The following is a 27,908-nucleotide window of genomic DNA, read 5'->3' as shown; positions in this document are numbered from 1 at the left end:
TTTTGTTTGTTGTTTACGTAATTAAGTATTCAGACAGTGTTCACAATAGCTTTGGAACATCAGTGTTAGAAACCAAGTAGTTTCAATTGGGATTATAATAAGAATATGCTTTTTAATTTTCATAACCACTTGATACTGTCTCACTGTAACATTTACAATATTTGCATATGTTCATTAAGAATTAGCTCTGTGGTGCTGCTGTTAGGTTTATTTTTATTTTTCTGTAATGACAATCTGTGTTTGCCCTAGCCATTTTAGAGCTTTTATGCATATCTTTTCTTTGGGGCCCCATAAAGCAAGGAAGAAGCGGAGAGGCATTCTTACCCATTGTTCTGCCCTTGATTGTGTCTTGCACGAAGACTTTCTCCCCAGTGAAGAAGGTAATATATAAGAGCCAGGAAATGCTGAGAACCAGTATCCTTAATTAAATTGGATGAAAAGACAGAATGTTGAAGAAATACGGACAGCTAAATGGGGGGGGGGGGTTGCTTTCTCGAAACTCTGTGCAACTACACAGTAAAATGCAAGGCTGGCTTTGACAGTATTTGGAGTGGTGAGATATATAAAAAATGCTGTAGTACTCTTTTGTTGCTAAGGCACACACAGTTGTGTCAGACATTCTGCTGTCATGGGAAAAAAAATATGTCCTTGGCCTGAGAAGTACTTTTTTCTTTTTAGTTTTTTAAATTTTAAATGGTTTATATTGCTAGTAAAAATTTCATAGGATGCCGCTGGCACTTTTCACTGTCTGGGGACATGCAGTGGTACTGTATCATGAAAGACTTGGTAGCAGTGTAGTGGCATTTCAGCACCCATAAATCTTGATAATAAAGAAAGTGCTATGTCATATGTTTGCTTTGGAACAGCTGCAAATGAATGTTGAAGTTCTATGCAAGAAAGTTCTATACAAAAAGCTTTCCTGTTCACCTAAGTGATGTTGAACGTGGGCAGTGATGCTTCTGGAGGCGTTCCAATAGCAAAAGTCCCATAACTCCAGTCGTTTCACAGCATAGTTGGTGAATTTGTAGAATGATGAAGGAGACTCAAATACCTTCCGTTAGTGTTAGCTCTCTCAGAAACAGCTGATCAGAATGTTGACCTGTCTCACCCATTGTGTAGAGACCTAGAAATTTGCTAGCGGAGCAGGTAATTGAATTGTACTGTTTAACAGCCATGGGCTTTGCACGTTGGCCAATGGTATGTTGATACTCATTTAGAATGGTCTGCTTTTCTAAGCAACCAATCAAAGACCCTAAGTGTTTCTTTCTAGGATGCACAAGAAAAACAACAGACTGACTTGAACTTTTTAAGATGTCTTTTTCTGAAGACTTAACAGTAGGAAATAGAGCTATAATGGTAAATTACAGCAGCAAGTGAAATTTAAAAGCTTCTAAGGCTGGATGGTGGATGAAGGAAGTTTGTCCTTTTTTTCCTAAAGAAACTTCCTTTATTACAAAGAAAAGGAGGACTTATGGCACCTTAGAGACTAACCAATTTATTTGAGCATAAGCTTTCATGAGCTACAGCTCACTTCATCGGATGCATGAAAGTGTAGCTCACGAAAGCTTATGCTCAAATAAATTGGTTAGTCTCTAAGGTGCCACAAGTACTCCTTTTCTTTTTGCGAATACAGACTAACACGGCTGCTACTCTGAAACCTTCCTTTATTACAGTGTTTTTAAGGAGCAAAAGACTACAGTTCCCACCGTTTATAATTTTAACTATAACTGACTCATCCTGTAATACCGTGTTGTAATGCACCCAACCAGAATATAAAGTTCTGGGAATTGTAGTCTTTAATATTCATTGTCTGTGTTGCCGCATTATAATACAGACAGTACAAATCCCAGAAGTCCACATTTTTCCTGTAATGCCAAAACAAAAGTAAAATTTGTGACCGTCAGAATTATTGTCTTTATAGTAATCTTTCTCAACAGCTGATTTCCCTTGTATGTATTTTTTCATGTGTGAAAAGTGACTCCTTCTCTTCTATTTAGTATATGTAAATTAGATTTATTAAGAATATCTAAACTTTAGCCATTCTTGTTTATGAGCATTTTTGTTCAGTGGGCAGTTTGATTTTAAACCATCATATCTAATTCATGTGTTTAAGGCTGGAAATCAACTTGATTATAGTCGTTCTGATTTAAAACAAAAAAATGCACAGTCAAAATACTAATGAATTGCAGTACTTCGATGTATACTAACTAGCAGCCTACTCCTGTTCCTGTTATGTTAATGTCAAAACTCCCATTGACATCTGCGATTCTGGATCAGGTCCTAAAATGTTCATAATAGTCACAGTTAAAGAAGTCTATGTTTACGAAGTTCCTACATTGTGGCGAAGTACTAACACAGTATTATGCACTCAGAATAGGAAATAATTTCAAGTTTTCAGATACCCGAATTAATTGTTCGTAAGGGGGAAATCTTTTATTACTGTCTTTGTATTAATCTTTTGCTGTTGGTAATCCTTGACTTTCTACTGCTAATCAGTAACTTCCTTGCTCTTCTTTGTCCAATATAGACTGCAAGCACCTTTGGGCACCTGTCTTTTAAAGCATCGTGCACTCTAATGGCACTGTAGAAATAATAAAGTACAGTATATACACAAATATTTCATAAATAAATGCAATTTTAATATTGTTTTAGATATCTTTGTTCCAAATGAAGATCCTGGCAGTACGTGTGTAGGGAAGGTACATTTTAGCAGAATTCATGAATGCTAGGAACTCTTCCTATTGTACATGTGCCAGCTATGCCGTGTAAATATTGCTGTTAATTTCGTTACTGTAAGAACAGCTGTTCCAGGAAATGATCTCTTTGCTTGATATGGAAAGTCCTGGAAAATTCAGTACAGAGTTAATGTAGTGGTTGCAGCAGTTCTTAATATGACCAGTGATGGAAACTAACTTTTTAATTTGCAGAGTAACTTATTCTTCTTTAGAATAACTGGGGCAGGACAAACTTAATATTTTCTGCAGTTTCTTATACTCAGCAAGAGATTTCCTGAGAGCACTTCAGAATTTGACATTGTGTTTGATAATTTATAGAGCACAGTTTATGTTGAACTGTAAACACACTAATCCAAGAAAAAAGTATATTTTTAGAATATTTTATTGTCAGTACTTGTTATGACCTAACTACTGAAGGAAATATTCATACACATGTTAAGACATTTACTTAAAAAAGAAAAGGGGGGGAAAAAGTGGGGTTAATTGTCATCAACTCATCTTTTCTGTATTCAAATTTATAATGGTTTATTTGTTTATCAACATTTTGAACATCATTTGGAGCATTAATGCACAGCTATTGTAGTCATTCAGGAACCAAAAATTTTCCATAATGTTTTTGCACCAGCTTAGATGTTGGCATGATGCTATTTACCCTCAGCAGGCAGTGATGGAAAATATTTTTAAGTGATGCCATGCCACCTACATTGCCATGACTTGTTTTCCTTTTCCCACATGGATAAAATACCCTGATAGCCCAGGCTTTGTAAACAGCTTCAAATAGTCCAGCTGGCTGAGACTGAAGGGTCATTTGAGTCTTGCTGAGTGTTACAGACATTGTTAACCAAAGCAAAGGAACCTGGCTTTCTGGTTTTGAGCCTTCTTTGACATAGAGTTAAAAATATGTCACTGTCAAAAAAAATATTTTCCATCTCCACCTGCTGGAGATAAATGGCATCATGGTGTTCAGTAGGTTGCTTCCTGATGTGATATCCTAGGCTGTGGTGATATCAGGCAGAAACTGCTCCTAATGGCAACAACATATTAATTTATTTATTGGCACTTTTATGGGGCACACAGGTTTCTTTTGGTTGGAAGTGGATAGGCAGGTGGGCAGAACATAGGATGTGTTTGATTAGCTTCCCCGTTGCTTCTAGATGATCAGGTGGCAGCAGTGAAAGACTACTCTTTTCCATATGCGTCTGGCTGCACCCTTTCTCTTGGATGTGGACTTTGCCACCTTGATTGATGCTTTTGTCACCTCTAGATTGGACTTCTGACATATTCTCCACATGCAGCTACACCATAAATCCATTTGGAAGCTGCAGTTAGCTCGGAGATGGCAGCATGTTGCAAAAGAGTATCCCACCATGAACACGAGGCTGGTGTCCTATGAACTGCATCGCTTGCCTGTTGGCTTCCACATAAGATCTTGCATGTTGCCTTTGACCTATGAATCACTAAATGACTTGAGACCCCAGTCTTTCTAAGGTTCTGCCTCTTTCTTGCTGTTGAGATCAACAGAAGTGCTGGTGGAGGCCTTTTAGTGTAGAAGAGAAGGAGCCTCCCCTGCAGGTTTTGGTTTGTTTGTTTTTTCCTGGGGCTTGCTCAACTTTGAAATTTTACTCTTCTCCATAGTCTGAAATAGTTTGATTTTTTTGACTTCAGGGTGTACTGCAAAGGCCACCTTTTTGAGGAGATATTTGGAGAGAGCAGAGGGTGATGGGGGTGGGATTTTCTTTGGAAATTTGAGGGAGGGGAGGTTTTGATATGGCTTGTCATGTTTCTCTGTCTGGTGGCTGTATGTAGAATCATAGATTTTAAGGCCAGAAGGAATCATTATGATTATTTAGCCTGAGCTGTAGGGGGTAGGGAGGTATGTGCCACTGTGTTGTCTCTTAATGGATAGCATAATATATCTTTAACTGATGCCTGGGTTGCTTACAGCCCAGCATAGGATTTCTTTCGTGTGTGTTTTTTAAATGTAAATAAATAAAATATTCTTCTCCTTGAAATGTTTCACAGTCCAGTGGATTTAAATTCTTCTCATTTAGTGTACATATAAATATTTCTTCCATAATATAGATCATGAGAATGAACCTAGATGTAGGGGATATATGTAATGGTAGGATATTTCTAGTTTTTTTGCCACCAGATGGTCCTCAGATATTGAGTTTTGATTATCAGTATGTGACCCTTTGCTTTGCAATAACTTAATATTTATTTGCAATATTCAAAATTTAAAATGTGGGCACCCTGTGTGTGCTACAGAAGCAGGAATCATTCTCCATAAAAATACCACCAGTTTCACAAGCAACGTCAGCATGTCCTGAGATCCTTGTCTTATGGATGAGTTATAAATGGATGTTAAAAGCAAGTATATTCCTACTCTAGAACTAATCCAATAGGCTTAGTTTTTCTTAATATTGAATAAATAAGAGTACTGCCAATTGAGGACAAGCTAACTTTCCTGTTAGAAGAGATGTGACTTACATTGCATCAAATCATGTCCTATTTTTCCCAGGTCTGCACCTCTTAGACCTGAAAGCAGTAGTTGTTGCTGCAAGAGGAAAAAAAGTTCACACGTCTACTAAGGTTCTCTAGATGTAGTTACTGCTATGTTTTCATTAAGGCTCTGTTGAAAGTAAAGTTTAGACTATGTTGGACAGAACTGGTGCAGTGCATGTGTGGATAAGCCATCAATTTCTGCATCATGCAGACCTTCATGTAGATGAAACACATAAGGGTAATGTTTTCAAAAATGCCTGTGTGACTTAGAAGCCCATGTCCCCCTGAAATAGAATTAAGCTCCTAAATCACAAAAGAGCCATTGAAAATTTTACCCTTTGTTTGTACACCATGGTATTAATTCCAGCAGCAGGGGTTCTTAGTAAGATGATGCTCATGGACCTAGCAGGTTCTTGGGACCTGTTTCCATAGCTCAGGGGTTAGAGCATTTATCAGCTTGGTTTAGTAAACCAAGGATTGCAAGTTCAAATCTTGCTGGTACTTAGATAGCCGTTTCTATCTGGGCCTTTTTAATACTTAGTCCTGCCATGAGTGCAGGGGACTGAACCAGATGACCTCTGGAAATTCCTTCCAGTCCTATGATTCTCTTCTGAGCCCTGTGTTCTTCATTGGCCTCTGGCTACTATGAGCTCTTTAAACTTTTAAAACACAAACTATATAGCTATATAATATGGGGTTCTCTGTCTAAACTTGCAGGTTGGGAAAGCATTTAGAGTAGACGATTCTTACAAGGAAAAATGCGATTAAAATCTTGGGCCACAGTGGTGCTGTCAGTCTTTGCCAGCTGGGGACCTGGCTCATTATACTTACTTGTAAATAGGTGCATATGCTTGTGCAACATGCACGCACACATAAAACAAATACGAAAAGTTGGTAACTTAATTAAAAACTAATAGGAAACTGAACTAATGGGTAGAGATTAAGAATCAAATGCATAAGAGCTTAGTATCGAAAAACTAAAAGAAAACAAAAAAGGATTAAATAATCCTGTTTCTTTGCCCGTGCTCTGTATATTTTTAGGTTGTAAGCACTTCAGGGTAGAGACCTGTCTTATGTCTCTGTCTCTAGCACAATCTTGTATTTATTTATTTGTCTAGCTAGGTAAACTGTTATGTCTGCTCAGGTTCGTGTCTAGCGCAGCCATTATTGTGGTGTGTTTTGTACTTGAGGTTACCACCTTGCTAGCAAGCACAGATTGGAAATACACTTCTGGTTAATGTAGTCTTTTAAGAGTTCATTGATAGATCAAGAGGAATAGTATAGTGAGTAGGAAACCTCTTTTCCCTTTGTTGCATTCACTGCCTAACACAGGTATAATCTTTTGGGGAAGAAGGGGGAAATCCCAGGATACAGAGTGGCTTGGAGCACCTGATCAAGGAAAAATTGGCTTGCTGGTTATGAGACAATTTGTTTTTTGGGTTTTTTTCCAGAGCTTTCTTGTCCTTCAGATGCAACTTGAAAGAACTAGTAGTATATTAAACACAAAAAAACAGAGGGAAATGAGGTGTGATATGGTATGATCACAAAGCTGATAAAACTCTTAGGTAGAGCATGACCTGACTTCAGCATGCAAGCTTAGCAAAATGAAAGAGAGGGTAACTGTTCTAACTGATAGAATGTAGGGAACTTTTAGTGTGTGTAGCCCCATGACCTTCTGGGAGAACTAAGTGGTTAGATTCTAGGGCAGAGTAGCCATTGTTACTGGTTAAGTGTCCTGACACAGAACCAGGTCAGCTTTGTTATAGTCTGTGGCATTTTATTATGAACCCTGTAAGGGATTTTAACCTGAGTTATTGTGTAACCCTTATCGCAGTCTAGGTGGTTCCTTTTTTGCCATGCTGTGTACTTAGCTGTGGCATCTCTTCTAAACCTCAATTCCAGTAAAATCAGGGCTCTATTCTCCCTCTCTGACCTTAGTGGCATGAAAGATGGAAGGCAAATTTCAGTGAAACCAGTCCAAATAGAAAAGGTAAGTCAGACTCTGCTTTCCACCACTGAAGTAGATTCCCTTGGTGAAAAGAGTAACTAACTTTGGTTCAGATAGGTCACCCATTATAACTTGTCAGCCATTCCTTCCTGCATAACGTACGAAACCTCAGAAACGTACAGGAAGTTGTTTCATGCTAGAGTCCAAACTGGACATTTGCAGAGTACTAAAAATAGAACCACAAAGAATTGGGACTTTAGAAAAATGGAGACACTCTTTGTGGCCTCATCAAGAAGTGAAGAAGTTGCAAATGGGTATTAATATCCTACATAATGGAGACATGTAAGGACAAGAAAAGAGATTCTGTGAGGTTTAAATGTCACGCGACCGCAGAAGTCACATCCTGCTTTGGAATAAAACAAAGGCTTTATTCTCAGACACAGGCAAAGCTGTAATTTAACAGTAGGTTTCTGCATATCTTCAAAAATCGCTTCAGACATGACAGAGCACGTGTAGCACATGGTTGGAAAAGTAGGCTAATGGTTTTACCCCATCTCTGGCAGTTGGGCTGCTGATAGCACTTGGGGTTCTGACTAGTGTGGAATTGTATAGCAGGTGCATGGTCTTGTACTTCTTGGCTATCCCCAAAATCTCTGTGGAGAGAGGTAGAAGCCATATGGAATGTGTGATGTACTTATATAGTCTTCTCTACATAGTTGCAGGACGTGTATCGTATCCTCTCTCTACATAGTTGCAGGACGTGTATCGTATCCTTTGAGAATGGCTTCTTTGACTGTTTATCATCTGTTGTGTAATATGTTGACTAATGACAAGGTAGTTATGATAGTCTTTGCCTGTTTAAATGGGTTGGAAAGTCTGAGTACTGGTAGAGGCCAGTATCCTTTGGGAACGAGACAAAATGAAATGTATAGTAGGAACAGATGTTGAAGATGTCAACATTGAAGATAAAGAGCCAGATTTGGCCCATTGTTTTGTTGGCCCATTGGTTCCATCGTTGGGAAAGATCTGGGAGGAGGGATTCTCTTGTGATTAAGACACTGGACTGGAACTAGGGAGATCTGGTCTCAAATCCTACCTCTGACACAGACTCTCTGAATGACCTTGGACAGGTCATTTAATAATTCCTTTCTGCTTTGGTTTCCCCTTCTGCAAAATGAGGGGGAAAGATAATATACTTTTAATTTCACTCCCACACTACTACTTGTATGTTTGGGGCTGGATAGTCTCTCTCTGTTTGTATAGCACCGGATATGAGAAGACTCTGATCTCAGATCCTCAGGTACTACTGTAATATAAATAGTATTACCAATAAATTTTATTTTCTTTGCACTGGTAGGTGCGTCACAGATGATGGGAATGTAAAAAACCAACAAACCCTCTACCTCTCTGTGTATCATTTTAATGTTACAAACATTTTTGTCCTAAACAAGTTTAGCCATTTAGAAAGAAGAAAACTATTTTATTAAAACAAAGCTTTTCCTTTTAAAATTAATGAATTTGACTTTTTTTTGTCAATTAGCATGACTTTCATGCGCAGTAAAATTATGGCACCCAGTAATTGTAAACTAACTGAAAATATTTGAATACTATTTTAAAACTACTGCACTGTACTCTGAAAACAAAATTTTATAATGAAACTAAGGTTTTGTCATGTGAAATAAAATGGTGGTAACAGTAACTTCCAATTTAATGCATTTTCTTTTCCAGGCTAATCCTTTCTGCAACATGAGTGTGTAAACATTAAATATATCTTTTACAGGAAGAGGGAGAAGATAAAGCATGTGAAAATTGTGGGGGAGGGGGGTATGTCAAAATACAGAGGATTAGATAATTGTTCATTTCTGGGATATTGGATATCCCTTGAGGCAGAATTGCTCTGTAGCTTAGTTTTCCTCTTTTATTTCATGTTCATGATGTATTTATTAAGTAAATAATAGCAAGTCTAGCTGTGTAGTACATAAACTTTAGTAAAAAGGTAATTGACGGTGAAATTTGACAGTTGTGTTGAGGAGAGGAAAATGTATGTGTTCAAGATCCACAAAGATGTTTTCCATGCTCCTCTTAAGATTAGCTGTGAGGGAAGTGTGCGTGTACATCCAAGGGGTAGAATTTGGCCTTTAATTCTGACTTTTGCCAGTCTGTGCTTTAGAAAAAACAAATCCTTTTAATTACTGTTTATTATCATGGTTGTGCCCAAAGGATTTTGTGCCATGTGTTGTATAACACAATCCTGGCCCAGAAGAGTTTACAATCTAAGGCCTCATTCCTGCAAACATTTAATGCACCTGCTTGCTTTTACTACCATGAATAATCCCATTGAAATCCGTGGAGCTACTTACGGCAGTGTAGTTAAGCATGTGTGTAAGTGCCTTTGGCCCCGATCCTGCACATATATATGCTTAACTTTACACTTGTGAATAGGCTGTTTGGCTTCAGTAGGAATACTCATGTGTAAAGTTAAGCACGTATGCCTTTGTTGGTTTGGGGCATAAGACTCCAGTCCTGAAAGCAGCTAAACCCAGTTGGGTCCCAGCACTTGAGGAAAGCTTCTTGAAGGATCATGGTTTGTACAGTGCAGAAATCGTTGCTGTCAACACTGTTGGTATACTGGGAATTTATTTTAAAAAAATTGTTTTTCACGAAGGACTTGTGTACATGGCGCCGCAGTCTGGACTATGGGGTTGTGAATTGCAGAGCACTGTAAAGTGTTGCACTCTAATTGCCCCATATAGACCCTCTTGCGTGAACGAAAAGGTGCCTAGCTCACATTGATGTAATCCCGTGTCAAAGAGAGATCCTTGTGAACGTCTACTAACATTTTATTTAAATATGGCTATGGGACCTCCACCATAGCACCATTTGTTTTCACATGTAAAGCAAACAACTTGCAATGCTAATTAAAGTGCTCTCTTATTTTATCTAAGAGTTTTGCATTATTTATCTAAATTCTCTTTTATGGGTGAGTGTTCTGAGTTTGTTTATTAATGAATGCTTAGAAATAATATAAAATTAGACCTTATGAATTCTTCATGAGGTATAATTTACCATGATCATTTTTCCTGGCATTTAGGTGCTGTGAACAATTTATTATGTACGGATAATATTTTTTACTTCTGAGTGCTAGAAATAATCTGTCCATATGAACTGTATACTTTTCATAGTCTTAGAATTTTTCTCAGATTTTGCTTTCTTAGGAAAAGTCTGCTTGTGGAATCTTTGCAAAACACTGCCCTTTGGCTTTTATAAACAAATATTTAGTTTTGGAAACTCTATTATTGTATCGGTTCGCTGTGTATAGCAGATTCCCAGGGTGTTACCTATAAAAAGCATGTGTACACATGTAATTCAGATAAGAGTGGGGCTTTAAGGAAATGATTTGTTACTATAAAGAGTTTTCAGTGTATGTATGCAACACTCTTCTCAGTTCAGCACATGGGCTCTTTTTGAGACTACAGAGAACAAATTTTGTAAATGTAAAATGTATATTTACATTTATTGAGCCATTGGCTGTTGTTTATGCATGCAATAGGAAGATAAGGCTGTCTTAATCGGTTTGTGGGTAGTTTTCTAAATGATTCATTAACTGTTCTTTGTAATGGTAGATGGATGTAACATATTTACTGTACTAACAACTAAAGATTAATGTCAGTTACCAGTAGCTTGTTTAAGCATTATAATAGTTTTATTTAAATTATACATGCAGGTATTCTTTGCATTATTGGTGAAACTAATATTTTAGCAGGAAGATTAAATCCACTGTATTCATTAGAAATATTTATATGAAGATTCATAAAAAGTATTTCTTAAATATTATTTAGAATGTAGGAGCTGCTGTGGTGGATTTTTTGTTGTTGACGTTCTTTGGGGGTTTTATGCCACGTTTTGTGATTAGCTGTGCTTTGCAAAACACTGGCAGAGCTTATGCAGTCTTCCCAAGCAACAAAGTATTTCTTTGTGCAACCTGTCAAATTAAAATACCCTGTAGTTTGCTGATATATCACCGTACTGAGAAAAGTAGTACACCAAGAAATAATTTTAGAAACTGGGGGTCTGATGCAATGCATCCTGAATTGAGGACAAGGCTTGCCTTTATTTGAAATAGATTGATATACCTAAAATAATAATCAAACTTGAAATTCTGTTTTGGTCACATGGAAGATTAGTATAAATCAAATTAACTTTTGCTTGGGCTTACATAGATAATATTCAAATTAATGTTGGTTTCTAAATTATAAATGTATACAGTATCTATAATTTAACTTTTTTTCCAGGATATTATGCACATATAGTTATTAATTAATATAGGATATTATGCACATATAATAATTAATATCTCTCTAATTTTTTCCATACCAGAAGACTACAACAGAAAGTGCTCTGGTTGAATAATTTAGAGACAAAGGATATAGGGTCATTTCACAGTTGAAAAAACAAAACAAAACCCAACCAGGATTCATCTACTTTAAAGCGCACTTCATCTTGGACTATAACCAACAGCTTTTTTAAAAGGCACCTTTGTAGTGACAGGGTTTTTTTAAGGGACATATTTGGTAATCTGTGTATGGAGAATAATATTGTTAGAGATGGCCCAGACTGCTAATTCCTTAAAAAAAACCTTTTCATAATACCAGTATTTGTGTGAATGTAGATATGGGGAATTGCTCTTGCAGTGTAATTTTAAAACCAGCAATATCTGCCTAAATTGCATTAAATAAATTATTCTACAAAAACATCGGAAATGTTGAATTAGACATCAGTGGCTTAAGTTTTAAACATAACTATGTAAAACATTGTTTCAGGGAAAGTGTGTGTGGGGAGGGAGGACTTTGAGGCTAAGTGACTGTTGTATTTTTGCATTCATTTTGTCAATATTTGAATAGACCTTTTGACCTGAGAAGATGAACGTATGGTTCTTCTCCCTGCAAGACATTTGTGGAAATGAGCTACATCTCCATAGTGATTCTACCCTAGTAAAAGATAACTTTGGTAAAAATAATAATAATGCAGTGCAAGGACCTTTATAGTAATTCAAACACCGTGAAAGCAAAAAGTGTGTCCAGGAAATTTCAGGAGACCCTTTTCTAGAATGTTGATGATGTGGTGAATAATAAGTTAACATCTTTCTTTCAGTGAGCATAGGGAGAGGAAATAAGTGGGTTGATGAAGAGCATTTTTAAAATAAATAATATATTTATTTTTAAGTAGTACACAATCAGTTCCAACAACATTTTGATATTGAAGGGATAGTAAGCTCTACTACAGCTAGCTTGTAACACACAGAACTAACCTACAGAATGTCTGAGTTTAGAAGTGCTAAGTGGGGGTATGTCTGATAAGGAGTATTAGGACTGTTGTTTTTGTTGTCATAAATAATTAAAATTTTTAAAAATGGTTTGTCAGAGAATATAGCCGAAGTAAGCATTATCCCTTCATGCTGATAACAACTTGGAGTGCTTTCTCTGGTACATAACTGCTTTTATACATAAATTCTCAGAAATCTCTTCTACACGAAGGAAAGTCTTAAATTATTTAATGAAAAATCAGTATGCTCAGATGTTTGTTATGAACGTTTCTGGTAAAATATTTTGAGTTCCCATCAGGTTTTTTTTCTTCTTGTTCTCTCATGTAGAGAATGAGAAGACGAAGTTACGTTTAGAAACTCACATCATCACAGTAATTCAGTAGAAAGCAAATCTTGGGCCTGATTTTCCTTTTCGTTGGTGAAAATGAGGAGACATTTCTTTGAAGTTAATGGAGTTGAACCAGAGTAAGTGAGAAGAGAATCCGGCCCTAAGATGCCACAGTAATGAATGCTGAGATACTAGCAGTGAGGAAGATATCTTCAAGGGAAAATGTATTTGCTCAAACTCAGACTTGATAATTACCATTATATTGTAACTTTAAAAATCTTAAGGGTGAACTATACATTTTGCTTGGTGTTGAAGATAAAATTCTAAAGATTATAACACTTTGTGCAACATTTGTAACCACTAGAGTAGCTAGCATTGAATGTGATCATCCTTTGTGGATTTTAAAATCAAAGATCAAGGGGTAAATGTTTAACAAGGGTAACTAGCATGCCTCCTGCTTCTGTTACTAGTAATAGAGTGTCAGCCTTTACTTCTCAATATACTGCTCTGAGAGCATGATCCTGTTCTCATTCAAATCAATGGTAGTATTCCCATTAACTTCAGTAGCGCAGGATCAAGCCTTAAAACAATTTATCTGACATTTCAGCTTATTTTTTTAATTAAATCTATTGCAGTGGTTTATATGTCCATAAAGCACTTTAGTTAACCATACCTACTCAGAATTTCCAGTCTCTAAGTATATCTTATTAATTTTCAATTATTCACTGGGTAAAATATTGGGTTTTGAATTTTGTGATTGATATAAACGTTTGTAACAGCACAAATCTATTATAACCCCTATTAGAATGCACAGTGTAGAAATTAACCAGTGAAAATGCAGAAATGATAGTTCACTAAAACGAGTATGTAAAATAGACATATTTTATCAGAAGAGGATGACTCTACTTCACTAATATTTGTGGATGTTTAAAATTGAGTTAAAATGCTAACGTTGGACCTGATCCTGCAGAGCTCCCTCATCTTGTGTAGGCTTGAGTAGGAGTTAAGTTTGCTCAGCACCTCAGTAGAAAGTATGAGCCAAGATTGTGTTTTTTAAATCAATTTGATGCAGTTATGTGCATACAACATAGATGAAAGAATTATGCTCAATTGAGCTGTAACTTCCAGAATACATTTGTTCACCAGAGCGAGAGATAACCACCTCTACAGTAGACTACCAGCAAAGCTTACTGGGACTGGAATAAGTATTGGATTTAAGGTTAGAGAGGTACAGAAATGGAATGGAGTACATATTCTCTTTACTCTAAATCCTTTAATAGCATGTATAAGTGAATATGCATCTGAAGATAGATATCATCTATATTGAAGTAGGGAACATATTTGATCGTTGGTAAATGTGCAGAACAAGAGATGGGGTTATCTAAAGATTTGGGCAGTTTACGGTCATGTGACTTGGCAGTGGTGGTTCTGACTGGAATCTGTTGATGTTTTTAAGAAGTTGTCATTGTTATGAAGCCATCACCTACTTACATACTCTGATTTTACTTTCCAAATAGTTCTATTTCATATATTTGCTGTGCCTTTTTGTTAGCCATTCTGAAAGGTCTTCATTCGTTGAAAACTGTTAAACAAAGTTGCTGTTACTTGCTGTGCCAAATACTTAAACAGTTTTGAATGGCTATTTTTAATGTCCAGTTATAAACAAAGGGGATATTTCATAGGTGAGGTATCAGAAACAATACTGAAACACATGAATTCACAATCATTTTGGTTTGGTTATTTCTAGTGCTTCCTTAATTTAAATCAAGTATAAAACATTAGTTCGCCTGGTGTCAGTCTAGTTTAGAATACTTTGTTTCCCCCTCCAAGGTTTTGTAGGGAATTATTAAATCTATCTTGTCACAATATGTACTTTACTGACTTTAAAGAAAGAAAGCAAAATTAAGTCTTAGGTAATTATTGTAATTATAGGATCAGATCGACACAGGGTTCAAACTGTATGGTATCTAAGTCTCTCTTGGATTTTTCCTTTATCATTTAAACTTCCTTGCCCTCCATTAGTGGGAGTCTCTCCTGCTTGATAGTACTTTATATCACTGAATATCTGATGCTGTCTTTAATAAACAGAGACCTTGCCTACACTGGAGATTTTCCACAATTACAGCCATCTGCTTAGCTGCACCAGTGCAACCCCTTGAGTAGACAGAGAAAGACACAGTTTGCACTGGTAGAGTTTACCCCTATTAAGGTAGTGTCCACCAGTGCAAATCCTGGCTTTCCTCATCAATACCTGGGATTGCACTGGTACAGTTATATTGAAGTTAAAGTTAATGGAGCTTCCAGATGAAAAGCTCTTGCATTATTAGACCTTGATCCTGCAAATGCATACATACATTTCAGTTGTGTGTTTAGTCCCACTGGCAGCTCAGATGCTTCAGTGTTTGCAAGACTGGACTCTTACTTTGTAATTAAAAAAAGACCATTTGAATCTGTTTTTTGAAATGTATGGCCTTAAATTTCAAGATGGAGAGGTGTTTTGATTTTTATCTCTATTCCTACCCTGTGAGCCATTTGAAAGTAATGGCTCTGGTAGAATCCAAAAGGCCCTTTGCAATTACAGCAAACACTATAATACTCACATCCATGAAGGTTCAGGGTTAGGGTCTTGTGCTGTAAAGAAGAGTTAGTCCACTAGTGAAAAATATTACTGGAGAATAAAAGTAATTATTGGAGCCAGTAAAAGGTGTGTCTTGTGTGATCAGAGGGTTATTACTCGAAGGTGATCCAAACAACAGCTATTTGCAGATTAAAAGCTCCCACTTAATTTGGTGTCACACTTTGTGATACAGTTATTAAATAGGCAATATATTTTACCTTTTCAATATAGACCTATATATTTACCTCTTTTGCTTTAATGGAACTGTAATTTTAATCATGATTATTACATTAAATTATAATTAAATTCATGCTTAAATATACATTTATCAAAATGGTTGTGTGATGAAAACAGAAATTAGCTTTGCATTAACCAAAAAAAATGGAGGGTTTTTTTTTCCACTGCTTCTTAGTATATGCTCACAGCCAAAGACTAGCATGACCTACTTTACAACAATAACAGAGGAATCAAGCCCATGTCTTTTTTTTTCTTTTTTTCTTTTTCTTTTTCTTTTTTTTTCTTTTTTCTTTTTTTTTTTTTTTTGTTAAAGTGTCTGAATTGGCCATGAAAGCTACCTACTCATTGATGTGTAAGTATCTTTAAAAATAGCAATTGTATGTGAAACTTCAGGCAGTTTTTTTTTTTTTATTTAGATAATTAGCACCATGGAGCCTCAGGTGTCGAATGGCCCTACCTCCAATACGACCAATGGACCCTCCAGCAACAGTAGAAACTGTCCTTCCCCCATGCAGACAGGGGCTGCCACAGATGACAGCAAAACGAACCTCATAGTCAACTATTTACCCCAGAATATGACACAGGAGGAATTCAGGAGTCTCTTTGGGAGCATTGGTGAAATAGAATCCTGCAAACTTGTGAGAGACAAAATTACAGGTATGCTCTTAAATATTTTTGACATTGGCTTAAATACGCACTTCTACTTTATGTAATCCTTTGGGCAACACAACTTCGGTGTCTTTAAAATATTCATAGATTTGTTGAGTTGTGCCTAAGTACATACAGTGGACACCACAATAATTACCTTTACTGCATATTCCCAGAATGGGAAATATTGCCAGTACCCCAATAAACTTCCTGCAGGTGGTAAACCTTCAGTCTTCAGTGATGTCTACTGTGGAAATATATACAGATTTCAGGAGAAGCCAGTTGTGTTCCAAACCACATAAAGAGCTAGAAAAAGAGTAACTAGGATTTCTGAAAAATTCATAATATATTTATAAAACATAATTGGGAGGGGCCTTTTGTACAGGTTCACAGCCCATTTGATGCCATTTCCTTCCCTAGTCCTCCTTCATTTTTATTTATTTTTTCCTAACTTTAAAAAGGATAGTCTAAAATCTGTGGTGTGTTTTTGTTTTTTTTTTGATGATTGGGTCTTGTTTATAGCTTTGTTCTCCGATACTCTTACCTCGTCTTAGCCCTTTTTCTCGTGGAATAAAATCTGTTGATAGGATTATCTGCAGAAATTTCAGAAATAAACCCGTCATTATAGTCTAGGTCTGTATCAAAGAGAAAAGAAATGTGCATGTCCACCCATAGGAGAAGCATGAACAGGTGAGGAAATACCTGCTCTGTTGTCCGTCTTTGCTGCAGAACTGCAGCCATCGTCATACTCTGGAACACATCCTATATTTAAAAAGGCAGTGGGATGAACCATCATCTTTTATGGCTGCTTGTGAAGGCTCTGTGGCTTTATTACTCCCACTCTAAAGGAGGAGTGGCTGAAGTTTCTGCTGCTGTTTGGTGCATCACCAATATCATAGTTCATGATGTAGCATACATATGTGGAGATTGCAGTCACCGCCAGACTCTGTACTGTCCTGGAACATCATGTTCCCTCACGCCCTGCTCATAGCAGGGTATTGGTTACGCAAGGATCTGTGTGATTGATATTCAGCCATTTGCAGGTTTCTGAACTCCTTTTCTGCTGTACTGCATACCGCAGCCAGGCACGAGCGAGCTCTACACTTATACATGTTCTAAGTAAACCTGTGCAGGATCTGCCCCTAAGAAACTACAGATGCTCTTACCACATTTCCTTAACTATAGCAAAGGGTTGACAGTCTTGGAAAAGGAAGGGTTCCCAAAAGGGCAAGAGCTTTTCCCCCATAGAACATACACATAGAGGGCTGTGGGTAGAAAATGGGATATAATTCTCTCTTCTCAAAATGAATACTCTGGTTTTATCATGAGAATGAGGATATAGACAAACAGTGTTGCTCTAGCACTCATAGCCTATTCTCTGACAGTATTCGTATGATCCACTTATCATTTCACATTTAAAAGCACTTCCTTTTATTTCCTTTTTGCCATATAACAAAGTTCAAATTTAAACTGAGGCACATAATAAATGGCAGTAGCCCTGAAGAAAATTGCATTCTCAAAAACGTAGTTAATCAGAACTCTCTTTTGCACATTGGTTTTTATGTATCTACCTCAGTACATCCTGATTGGGAGACAGCTTCAGGAGTGTGAGGAAGAGGATTAAAAAGGGGTCAGTGAGTTGCCTTTGCTTGTGCTTTATTTAGATTGTGGAATGTTCAAAGTGTTTTTCTTAAGAGCAGAGCTGCATTCATGGTACAGCAACCTAACACTGTACTAGAATATATTTCTCTCGATATTTGCTAGCACAGCTGTCAATTAGTTACAAAACTGTTGTGTTTTTCTTTCCAATCTAAGGAACTAAAATTACAGGTAACTTCAAGTGTGTTAGATGTGAGCAGACAAACAAGTATAACTTTTAAATTAAGTGCCACTAGAGTCTTGTGCTTCCAGTCTGGATTTTGATCATGAAAAATCCTATTTTTCAATAGCTACCGCATATTTTTAGCTTTCTAGACATCTCAAAATTAGTGATGTTTTTCTCTAAACGTAATCCTGAGTTTAGATGGGTACAAAAATGCCACCTGTTGTTTCTTTCGCAGGATGAAAACCCTGGATGTTGTCTTAGTCTTTACTTTCTTTCCTGTGTGTACTGTTTCCTCTTGGTTTCATGCTATCTGAAGGATTCTGTCTCAATAGTAGATGCGTGTACTAGTTTCGGATATGCTTCTGGGTGGTTGTCCCCCTAGAAATTTTCTTTCAGTATGAATTGGATCATTCTTTCTGAAATGATCTATGGGCAACCAGTTTTCCAAAAATTAAGATTGGAGTAAAATTTTCAAAAGTGCCTAAGTGATTTACAGACTCCGTCCCATTCTCCAAACTGATATATGCACTTAGGTTCCAAAGCCTCATGGAATTCAGTAGGCTTCTAACTGTGAAAATGGAACTTAGGGCCTCAAATAACTTAGGCACCTCTGAAATTTTTATACCAGATAATTTCTCTCTATTCCAGAGTCCCAGTGGTTTGAAGTTTGGGGAATGGACTTTGGTTCTTGGAGACTCAATTTTTCTCAGAATTACCTTGCTCACTTTTCAGAGTAGCAGCCATGTTAGTCTGTATTCGCAAAAAGAAAAGGAGTACTTGGTACTTGAATGCATCCGATGAAGTGAGCTGTAGCTCACGAAAGCTTAGTCTCTAAGGTGCCACAAGTACTCTTTTTCTTCTTGTTCACTTTGATTATGCTGATAGAAAACCCTGATGGTTTCTTCTGAGTTTTTATTTTCCCTTCATCTTGAATTCACCATGCCACCAAACAGCTGCCACCACATGTCAACCTGGTTCCCCTACATCAGAAAGTCCTCGGAGCAAATAGAATAGTGGGGAATCTGACATGCAGTTTTATCTGCTGGTCTTCTCCCCCTGTTTCAGAGGAACAGCCGTGTTAGTCTGTATTCGCAAAAAGAAAAGGAGTACTTGTGGCACCTTAGAGACTAACCAATTTATTTGAGCATGAGAGCTGTAGCTCACGAAAGCTCATGCTCAAATAAATTGGTTAGTCTCTAAGGTGCCACAAGTACTCCTTTTCTTTCTCCCCCTGTGTCCAGCAAGAAGACTGGAAGACCACTTCACTCCTTCCCTCCACCTACTTCAGTCACATTTCTCCAGGCCACTTAACGTTGAAGCCTGCGGAGTACTAGGGATTAGAATGTTTGTTAAATGCAAAAACAAGACTCCTCAAACTATGTCTAAATTGTGGGTATTGGCCTCTGGTCATGCTACACAGCACTAGACCAGAAGTGTGTCGTCCCCCCCCCCCCCAAAGGCTCACCAGCACACACAGTTGTTATTTTCATCAAGATGAGCATAAACAACTAAAAAGACAAGACCAGACTCATACTACAGACCCAGTTAACAAGTGTGATCAACCCTTGGCCCATGTATTCAGCAGTGAAATACGAATGAATAAAAATCAAGGCTGAAATATCTTTCAAGTTTGTTTTGTGAGTGTTCTTTTTAGGAGTGAGAGCTTGTCAGAATGTCTGCCTTTTCAATGATTATCTGCTTTATTTTATTATTAACATCAGGCACCATAATTTTTTGAAGATGTACTGTGGAATAAAATTAACTACAGTGCACAGTAAATTCTCTTGACATGCTTGTGGACTTAAGCAAAGCTCTGAAACAGTTCATGTTCAATCTGCTTGTGGATTTTTACATATTTTTGTTCAGAAAATCCATCTTTTGTGGTGGATAATTCTTTGTTTTGTCAGTGAATAAATAACATAAAAATATATACAAGGTGTACTATAGAAAGTAGGGACTGATAAGTGAGTCATTTTAACAAAAACTGGCACAGTTTCTGTGAAGAATGGGGACCTCTTTCATATACAATAAATTGCTTTCTCCTTGCTGATAAAATAAAACGTCGATTATAAAGTAAAAGCAAAATTTGAGCTCGACAATAAAGTAAATCCAAATTTTGAATTAAAGTTGCGGTTAAGGAATTTTTAAACAAGTGCTTTCAGAAAAATAGAAGGGCATATTTCAAATATGATCTAAAATTGTTAGACTGGCAAAATCATATTAGAAAATCTCAAATAGGAGGGTGAACATTTAACTGGGCAAATTATCTAGTTTTCCCCACCTTGTTAAGGAAATGCACAGACTTTAGTAAGATAATATTTAGACTCCCAAAATATTTTTTGCAATGAGTTCAGAGCTAAACAAAGTCAGTTAAACATACAAGATCCCCTTGAGAGAATTTATATTCAGGACTGTTACGCCATTATTTTAATAAGGATTAAAGTTACTTTATGTTAACAACAATAATAATAATAATAATCTGTTCACAGTCTTCATACAGGTCTTCTGGAGCAGTCCTAAGCTTTTTAAGAAAACTAATTCATGATGTTACCACTTGCTTAGGAAAGGCATGTGTTTAAACAAGCATACGCCTTTATTACCGGGAAAAAATGCTAATTTGGTAGTACACTGAACTCAATTGAACAGGAATGAAAGGTTCCAAGACAGCCTTTAATTTGGTATTCAAAACCAAAATTGTGAACTTCAGTTTTGTTTGGTAGCTTTTCTGAACAGGCAGGATATACAGTAGCTTTTTAAAAAGATGCTAATGATTTGAAAGTGGAGATACAACTCAGGCACACATTTTAATTATGGGGGAGAGGTTCAACTGAAAAATGTATTTTAGTTGCAGAGAATGTAAGGAAATGAGACCAGGAAAGACAAAAAGACCAAAGATATTTGCCATCATTTGGCAGGGAGTTTTAATAAAAGCAGAACTTGTGGTTATAAAGTGTGCTTATTAATTTCTTCATTTGCACTACCTAATTAATTCTAGCATTTTAAATTAACAGTGAAACTGGTCCCTGCTGTACCATTTCATAGCTACAGCATATTTCGTCCAACAATCCAGTTGATCAGGTTTAATCAGCTGCTTTCCAAAAATGAAAAAGAAGGGACTTGAGTGAGGAGACTAAATAGCACAAACATTTTGGAACAGCAGTATATGAAATAGATTGCCAACTTAGTGGGGAACACAAGCAGGTTTTAGACCATTCAGATTATGTAGCCAGTCCTGTTGCTCTTATAAATAGAACAATGTGCACAGTAACAAACAACTCTTTTAATAAATTGTATAGCTTTCCAGAAGGCTAATGTAAGTGAGACAGTCTGTGGGGGAAAAAAGGGCATATTATGGAATAACAACAAAAATAACTAGCATCATCAATGACCTATATGATGCTGAATGTGCTGTCAGAGATGATAACGTCATCCAATGATTTGCAGTGACAGCTGGGGTAAGGCAAGGGTGTGTTATGTCCCCACTGTTGTTTGCACTGGTCATTGACTGCATCATGAGGAAAATAACCACAGAAGGCAACAAAGGAATTTTATGGACAAATGATAAAGGGAAATTGGATTACCTTGTTTTTGCTGATGACATTATTGTGCTCAGTTCAACATATTACGTGATGGAAGAAAAGACCCAGCCTTTGACAGACATTGCAAAACAAATTAGTTTGTTCATCAACAAGGGAATGACGAACTATATGGCTATCAACGTTCCAAAAGCAACCATCGGGGTAGATGGAAAAACACTGGAAGGAGTAAGTCATTGTACACATCTAGGGACCAAGATGTGCTGTGGTAGTGACACCATGCTAGATGGTAAGCAACAAATATCAAAAGCAGCAAACAACTTTTATAAACTTGAAAAGATTTGGAAAAATAGCATGATCTGCACTGATACAAAAGTATGAACATTTAACGCAAGCATTGTGACTGCCCTCCTTTGTAGAGCGGACTCATGGAAATACACAACAGCAATTGATAAAATCAGCTCATTCCAAAGTGAATGCCAGTAGAAGATTTTCAGTCTATTGGAAACAGTTTATTGCAACAACAGAAAATCTAAGTGGAGCACACCAATTTAAACCATCAAACACAGAAAAAAGACGATGATAAACATATTTAGGACACAGTAGAAGGATGCCACCTATGTGACTTCCATGGAAAGAGAAAATGGACACCAACTGGAAAGAGAAAATGAGGGTGACCTACAGAAACATTGTGTAGCACAATAGAGAAAGAAGCTAAATCTATCAACATGACACTCAAAATCCTGTACCAAACGAGCACCAGACCAAAATAAATGATGGAAACTGGTGGACGCCATATGCATGCACCTTAGGGTGCGGGAGGATAAAGAAAGAAGGGAAAAAAGAGAGAAGTAGGTGAAAGGAGCTGGCCTTTCAGGGGAAAGGTACTGCTTTAGATGACTTTGAAACTCAGTGCTTAAAAATTAGGCTAAATTACATCAAATTGTAGGTTCATATTTTTATTTGATCTGTCTCCAAATGAAGTCTGTGGCAAAGCTCTCATTTCCTTAAATGGAACAGGAGCAGGCCCTGAATTCGAAAGGGGATTTTGAAGGGACAGCGTTAACCAATATAGGTCTAGATACTAACAGAAAGGTCCAGTCTATGTAGCATCCCTAAGAAAAATCTTATATGAGGCAACCCAAATTGGTTATTACTGGTGACTCAGATAATGCTTGTTATTTAAGGGGGAAAAAACCTGCAAACACCTGTTTAGAATCTTCTATACATGTACAATAGAGCCCCCCCGCCACCCCTCACAGTGCCAAATCTGAAGCTGAACTTTTGGGCCAAGGCAGTTTGTCGTCTTTTTTTTTTTTTATAACTATATTTCTGGTGTTTATAGATTTATTATTTTGTTAATGTGTAGAGAAATTTCAAAAGTGATTTTCAAGTTCTACATTTTGTTTTGTTAAAATCTCATAATGATCCAGACACTTTACGGAGTAGAATGCTAGTGTGTTACAGGATTGCTGTGTGTAAAACATGGAGCATACAACAGAGTTTGAATAGTCCTGTTTTATATCTTGAAATCAGATGTCCAATCAGGAATAATCTAGTGAGGAAAGTTCATCCCCACCCCACTCTGCCGCCATTTTTTAAATTTGTACCCAACTCTGTGAACAAAGTGTAAAGGTTGCCACATGTCATTTGATGTCTGATTATTAATATGCACTAGAGGTAGAGACTGGGATCTGTCTAGTATTGCTGTAAGATTTCAGTTCAGGAAGAGTCTGAACCACTGACCTCTTGATGGTTCAAGTGAAAAGAAAGAATGTGCCAGCCATTGAGTGAAAGCACTGAAGTAGGCTCCAATCTGCATATGGTTAGAGACTGGTTATTGGGTGTACCTTCTACTATCCTAGCTGGAAATTATGGGCCTTAAAATCTCCCCTCTCCTTGTCTCACCTTCCACGACATGGAGGGGAGGAAAGAAGCAAAAGGCTCTGATCAAATTGCCCCAAAGTTATCTACATGAGGAAATTGGAAGCAATTTCCAATTGTGTGTGTGTGTAAACAATTTCCAATTGTGCATTGTGTGTACTGTGTCATTGTAAGGTGCAGGAGTAAACCTTGTTGCAAGCAATGCTGCTCCTTTCCAGGTCTTTCCCATAGGCACTAAAACAATGAGAAACCTGATGATAAAGCATGCATTAAAAAGCCTTTAAGGCAAGGGGAAGAGGAGGCTGGCGCTATTGAGGTGATTACTCCATAGACAAGCAGGTGTGGCTGTTTCTTTTTCTTGGCCATCTGTTTTGCTAGTTACTCACCAGCACACACAAGAGGAACACAGTGTGTGGTTGAAGTGGTGGGTTTAGATTTTATTTAATGACTAGTAGTTTTGGATGCTTAAATTTTTTGGTGTGCAACCGGTGATGTCTTAATAAGGCTTGGTTTTTATAGAGGGGGTGTTTGACACTTTCCAAATTGGGCCCCTTCAGAGTTTTTCAGTTTGAATCCAGCACCCAGAATCACTAATCACTTCTGAAAGCCCTAGCTGGGGCCTTCATCAGGAGTCCTGATGCCACAAGAGCAGAAGCCTTTAGCTGGCGTTAAATTGCAACAGAGAGCCTGGGAAATAGAAAGGAGGGAAACTAGATATAGAAGTGTTACATAATGGTGATTCTTCTGCAGGGGAGAAGTTTCTGAGCTATAATAAGCAGGTGATAATAAGGAGACTCTACTAGGTCATTTCCTAGTAAAGAATTCTTCTTCCAGTTCACCATGCCCACCTGCAGCTGAGGATGTTCAAACTTTAAGTAACTTAATTGGAGGGTTTGGTGAATGGTAGAGTAGGTTGGCAAGGGGTCACAATGTGCATCTAGAGAACAGGGGAAATTTTGAAGAAGTTAAAAAAAAAAAAAAGAAAATAACAAAAATCACACCCCAAAATGTAAAGCTATAAAGCAGTACCAAAAATAGTATTTAAAGTTATGGCAGGAAAGATCTTTTAGGTAATAGAGTGCATGCAGGTAGAAAACGATACCATGGTGAAGCTTGTACTTAGAATAATATTGCTAGAAACAGGTAATGGGAGCTTTTTGTTTTATTAATGAAAAATTCAGTATTTTTATACCAAAGCCTTGATTTTTGCGGTGAAAGCACTCAGTTAAGTTATTTAGACATATTTATCTAGAATGGTAAAAATATGCTGCTTTATCATGGAGAAAGATATTTCTCTTTATTCATGGGGAAAGAGATTGTACAATTATTGATATCTGAATCTGGTGTCTTTCCTCCTCCTGTTTATTTGGGGTCTGATTCCAGGAGCTGCAGGTGGAATACTTTACTCCTGGAGGAATTTTGCGCTACTGCACAATACAGAATTTAGAATTAAGGTTCTGCGCAGAGTTAAATTTTTCCCTGCAGAATCGGCGCTTCCAGCTCGAAGTGCACCTGCAGTTTCCGGGTTTGCCAGCTCTGCTCGGTTACATGGTGTGGCCAGATCTCCTCCCTGTGCAGCAGCTACTGGAGCTGGTGAGCTACGCCCTGTGGGGAGAGGCAGGAGCAACAGCTGTGAGCTGCAGGGAGGGGCCACTGGTTTCTGGGAGGGGAGACTTGGGGCGAGGAGGGCATGACATGAACTGTTCCGGGGCAGATGAACCTTTAAATTGTGCCACCACCCACTATCAGCGGGTACCAGTGGTCTCTGTCCAGTGTGACAGTAACAAAGCTTCACAGAGCGATGCCTGCGGCTGGGCTCTGCAGGGAAGGGGTTGCAGGTGTCTGGGCCGTGGGGGCCAAGTGCAGCCCCCTCCAGCACCCCCCAAATACCTCCTCCCAGTGCAAACACACCCCTCTAGTACGCCCCCACCCCAACTTGTATTTTCCCTTCCCCCAGTAGTGGCCTCTATTTGGGAACTTGAAATATTTTAACCCTATGGGGGCACTGTGAAAACACAAGAATTGACTAAAAGACCGGAAAAGCAGACTTTTTCCCCCAAGATGTACCCAACTGACATGTGTAACACACCCACACTGAGGTGCCTGACAACAGTATAACAGAAAAATGAACTGGGTGATCATAGGGGTTTCTTCAATTCTACTCCTGGGGGAATCTTTTTTGTTGCCTGTATTGTTAGACATACTTGCTGACAGGTATTTTGAAATAAATTACCAAAATAATTGAAATCAATTTTGACAAATAAAATATGCAGAATTTTTTATTTTTTGGTACAGAATTCTCCCAGGAGTAACTTATTGAGTAAAAGTTATGCAAGCACAGAGCTTGTAGTCTTGGGCCCTTTATTTCAATTTTCTCTAGAACACTTTGAAAAAAGACTGTCTCAAATGTTCAATCCTGGAAGAAAAAAGATACGTGAGCTAAATGCGGATAATTCAGTACTGTGCTTCACAATTAGTTATATTTATCTGATCCTAAACAACTGAAACCCTAATTTGCATATAAACTATTTTTAAGACTTTGTATAGCTAAAACAGTGGTTACATTTAAAAAAATGTCTTCCCTTTTGAGATTACCAGTTCCAGCAGTATATGACCTATTTTAAGTACATTAGGTATATCGGATTATATTACATAGGGATTATATTAGATAATATTTTAAAAATTGTTTAGAAAGGATATAAACTCTCATGCTTCATGGCATAAGTCAGCTACTGACAGGATTTACGAAGGAAACTCCATTAAGGTTATTCCATTTTCATCCATTATGGGTTTGTTTTTGGGTTTTTTCCCCACCTTTTTCTGAAGCATCTGATTCTGGGCACTGTTTAGAGACAGGATACTGGATTGGACAGACTAATCTGATTCAGTATGGCAATGGCTATGTTCCAGTGCGCCTTAGTACAGGTCACAATATCGCTAAAACCTAGTGGTCATTCAAAAGAGAAGAAACTTTGTGCCACCACAATGGGAAGTGATTACATAATTAGCTAACAATCCTCGAATGATGGTTTGATTGGGTTCTTTGTTTTTGTTTTTTAAAGGTCAGAGATAGTTCCTCCCAAATAGGCCAGATTGCACTTCCGTTGAAAAATGTAACATTTAATTTTTCTGTATGTGGCTTTGTTGAAAACACAAGACTCTGGGTTGATTAATATTTGTTGAAAAAGAAGAACTTCATTATTGTGGAGAGCAGAGTGACTACTCTGCCAGAGTCCGTTTATCTGGAAACAAATCCTGAATTAAGTGAATTAGCTCAATTTTGGTGAGGTGACTGGTAGATTAGTCCTGTCGCTATGGCTATTTCTCTAAATGTTAGTTTTATGTTTGTGTGTCAGCAGTTGAAATGCAGTGAATGAAACAATGATTAAAAAGAATGCATGCAAACTTCAGCTAAAACTCAGATGTGCCCAGAAGGACAAAAGGCTAGGTTTGAAGTATAAAATATTATCTGTTAGGACTGAACAAGGAAAATTATTACAGTGGATCAAATGGAGTACAGAACATGCTCTAATTTTTGTTCTAAAACATCTTGGTTCTGGGAGTAATTCCTGAGTCAGAAATGCTGTAGTAGTATGTCAAAATATTAAAATGTTACAAAACATATTTAACATATTAATCGTGGAGATACAATTTGGATTATCCATTTTATCTAAAAACAGCATTATTTTTTAAACCTCTGAATGTGTGATACTGAATGATACTAGCAACCTTCTTTCAGATATGTTGTTCTTAATTTGGTGCCCTATTTATTTCCTTTTTATATCTGTATTTCCCCAAGTGCATTCTGTCCTTGAGCATAGATAAACCTAGTCTCACTGCTGCATATCCAAGAAAATCTCCAAATATTGATTATCTAAATAAACATTTGCGTTAAGTATCTGAAGTGTATTCATTAGCTTTGAGGGGAAAAAATAGCAATCAGCATCATAGTGCTGAATTTCTAAAACGTTTTTGGTATGGCTTGATGTCTCTTCTGAATGCAGAGGAAAAACGGTCACATTTGCATCCGTCATTTTCTTTATCGCCTCACTGCAGTAGTCTTATGCATATTCTACACAGGCGAACAAAAGAATTTTGATTTGTTGACTATAGGAAAAGATCCATGGCTTTAAATTTGAAAAGAGATGTTGGGGCAAGGGAGAGGGGAAATAGGAAAGCCTGACACTTGTGCTGTGAAAGACCTTCGTAATTAACTTTGGCAGGTTCAAACTGAGATTGTTTTGAAGTGTTTTAAATACCTATAATGCTTGTGTACCTTATTCTTTATGTAATAACTGTTTGTTTTGCGTAAACAACCCCAC

At 37.3% G+C, this 27,908-nt stretch overlaps 1 protein-coding gene across 6 annotated transcripts in view; it reads left to right on the top strand.

Annotated features, from left to right (window-relative positions):
• The window catches only part of ELAVL4 (ELAV like RNA binding protein 4), a 103,877-nt gene that overhangs the window by 35,995 nt on the left and 39,974 nt on the right, over positions 1–27,908 (top strand). For all 6 annotated transcript variants that reach the window (XM_048861244.2, XM_048861242.2, XM_048861241.2 and 3 more), the window contains exon 2: positions 16,110–16,350. In XM_048861244.2, coding sequence (XP_048717201.1) covers positions 16,110–16,350 — 241 coding nt within the window. The remainder of the gene's footprint in view (positions 1–16,109; positions 16,351–27,908) is intronic.

This window comes from Caretta caretta, chromosome 8 (assembly GCF_965140235.1).
Source record: "Caretta caretta isolate rCarCar2 chromosome 8, rCarCar1.hap1, whole genome shotgun sequence".
Lineage (NCBI taxonomy): Eukaryota > Metazoa > Chordata > Testudines > Cheloniidae > Caretta > Caretta caretta.
This window is presented reverse-complemented; position numbering and strand designations above follow the sequence as displayed.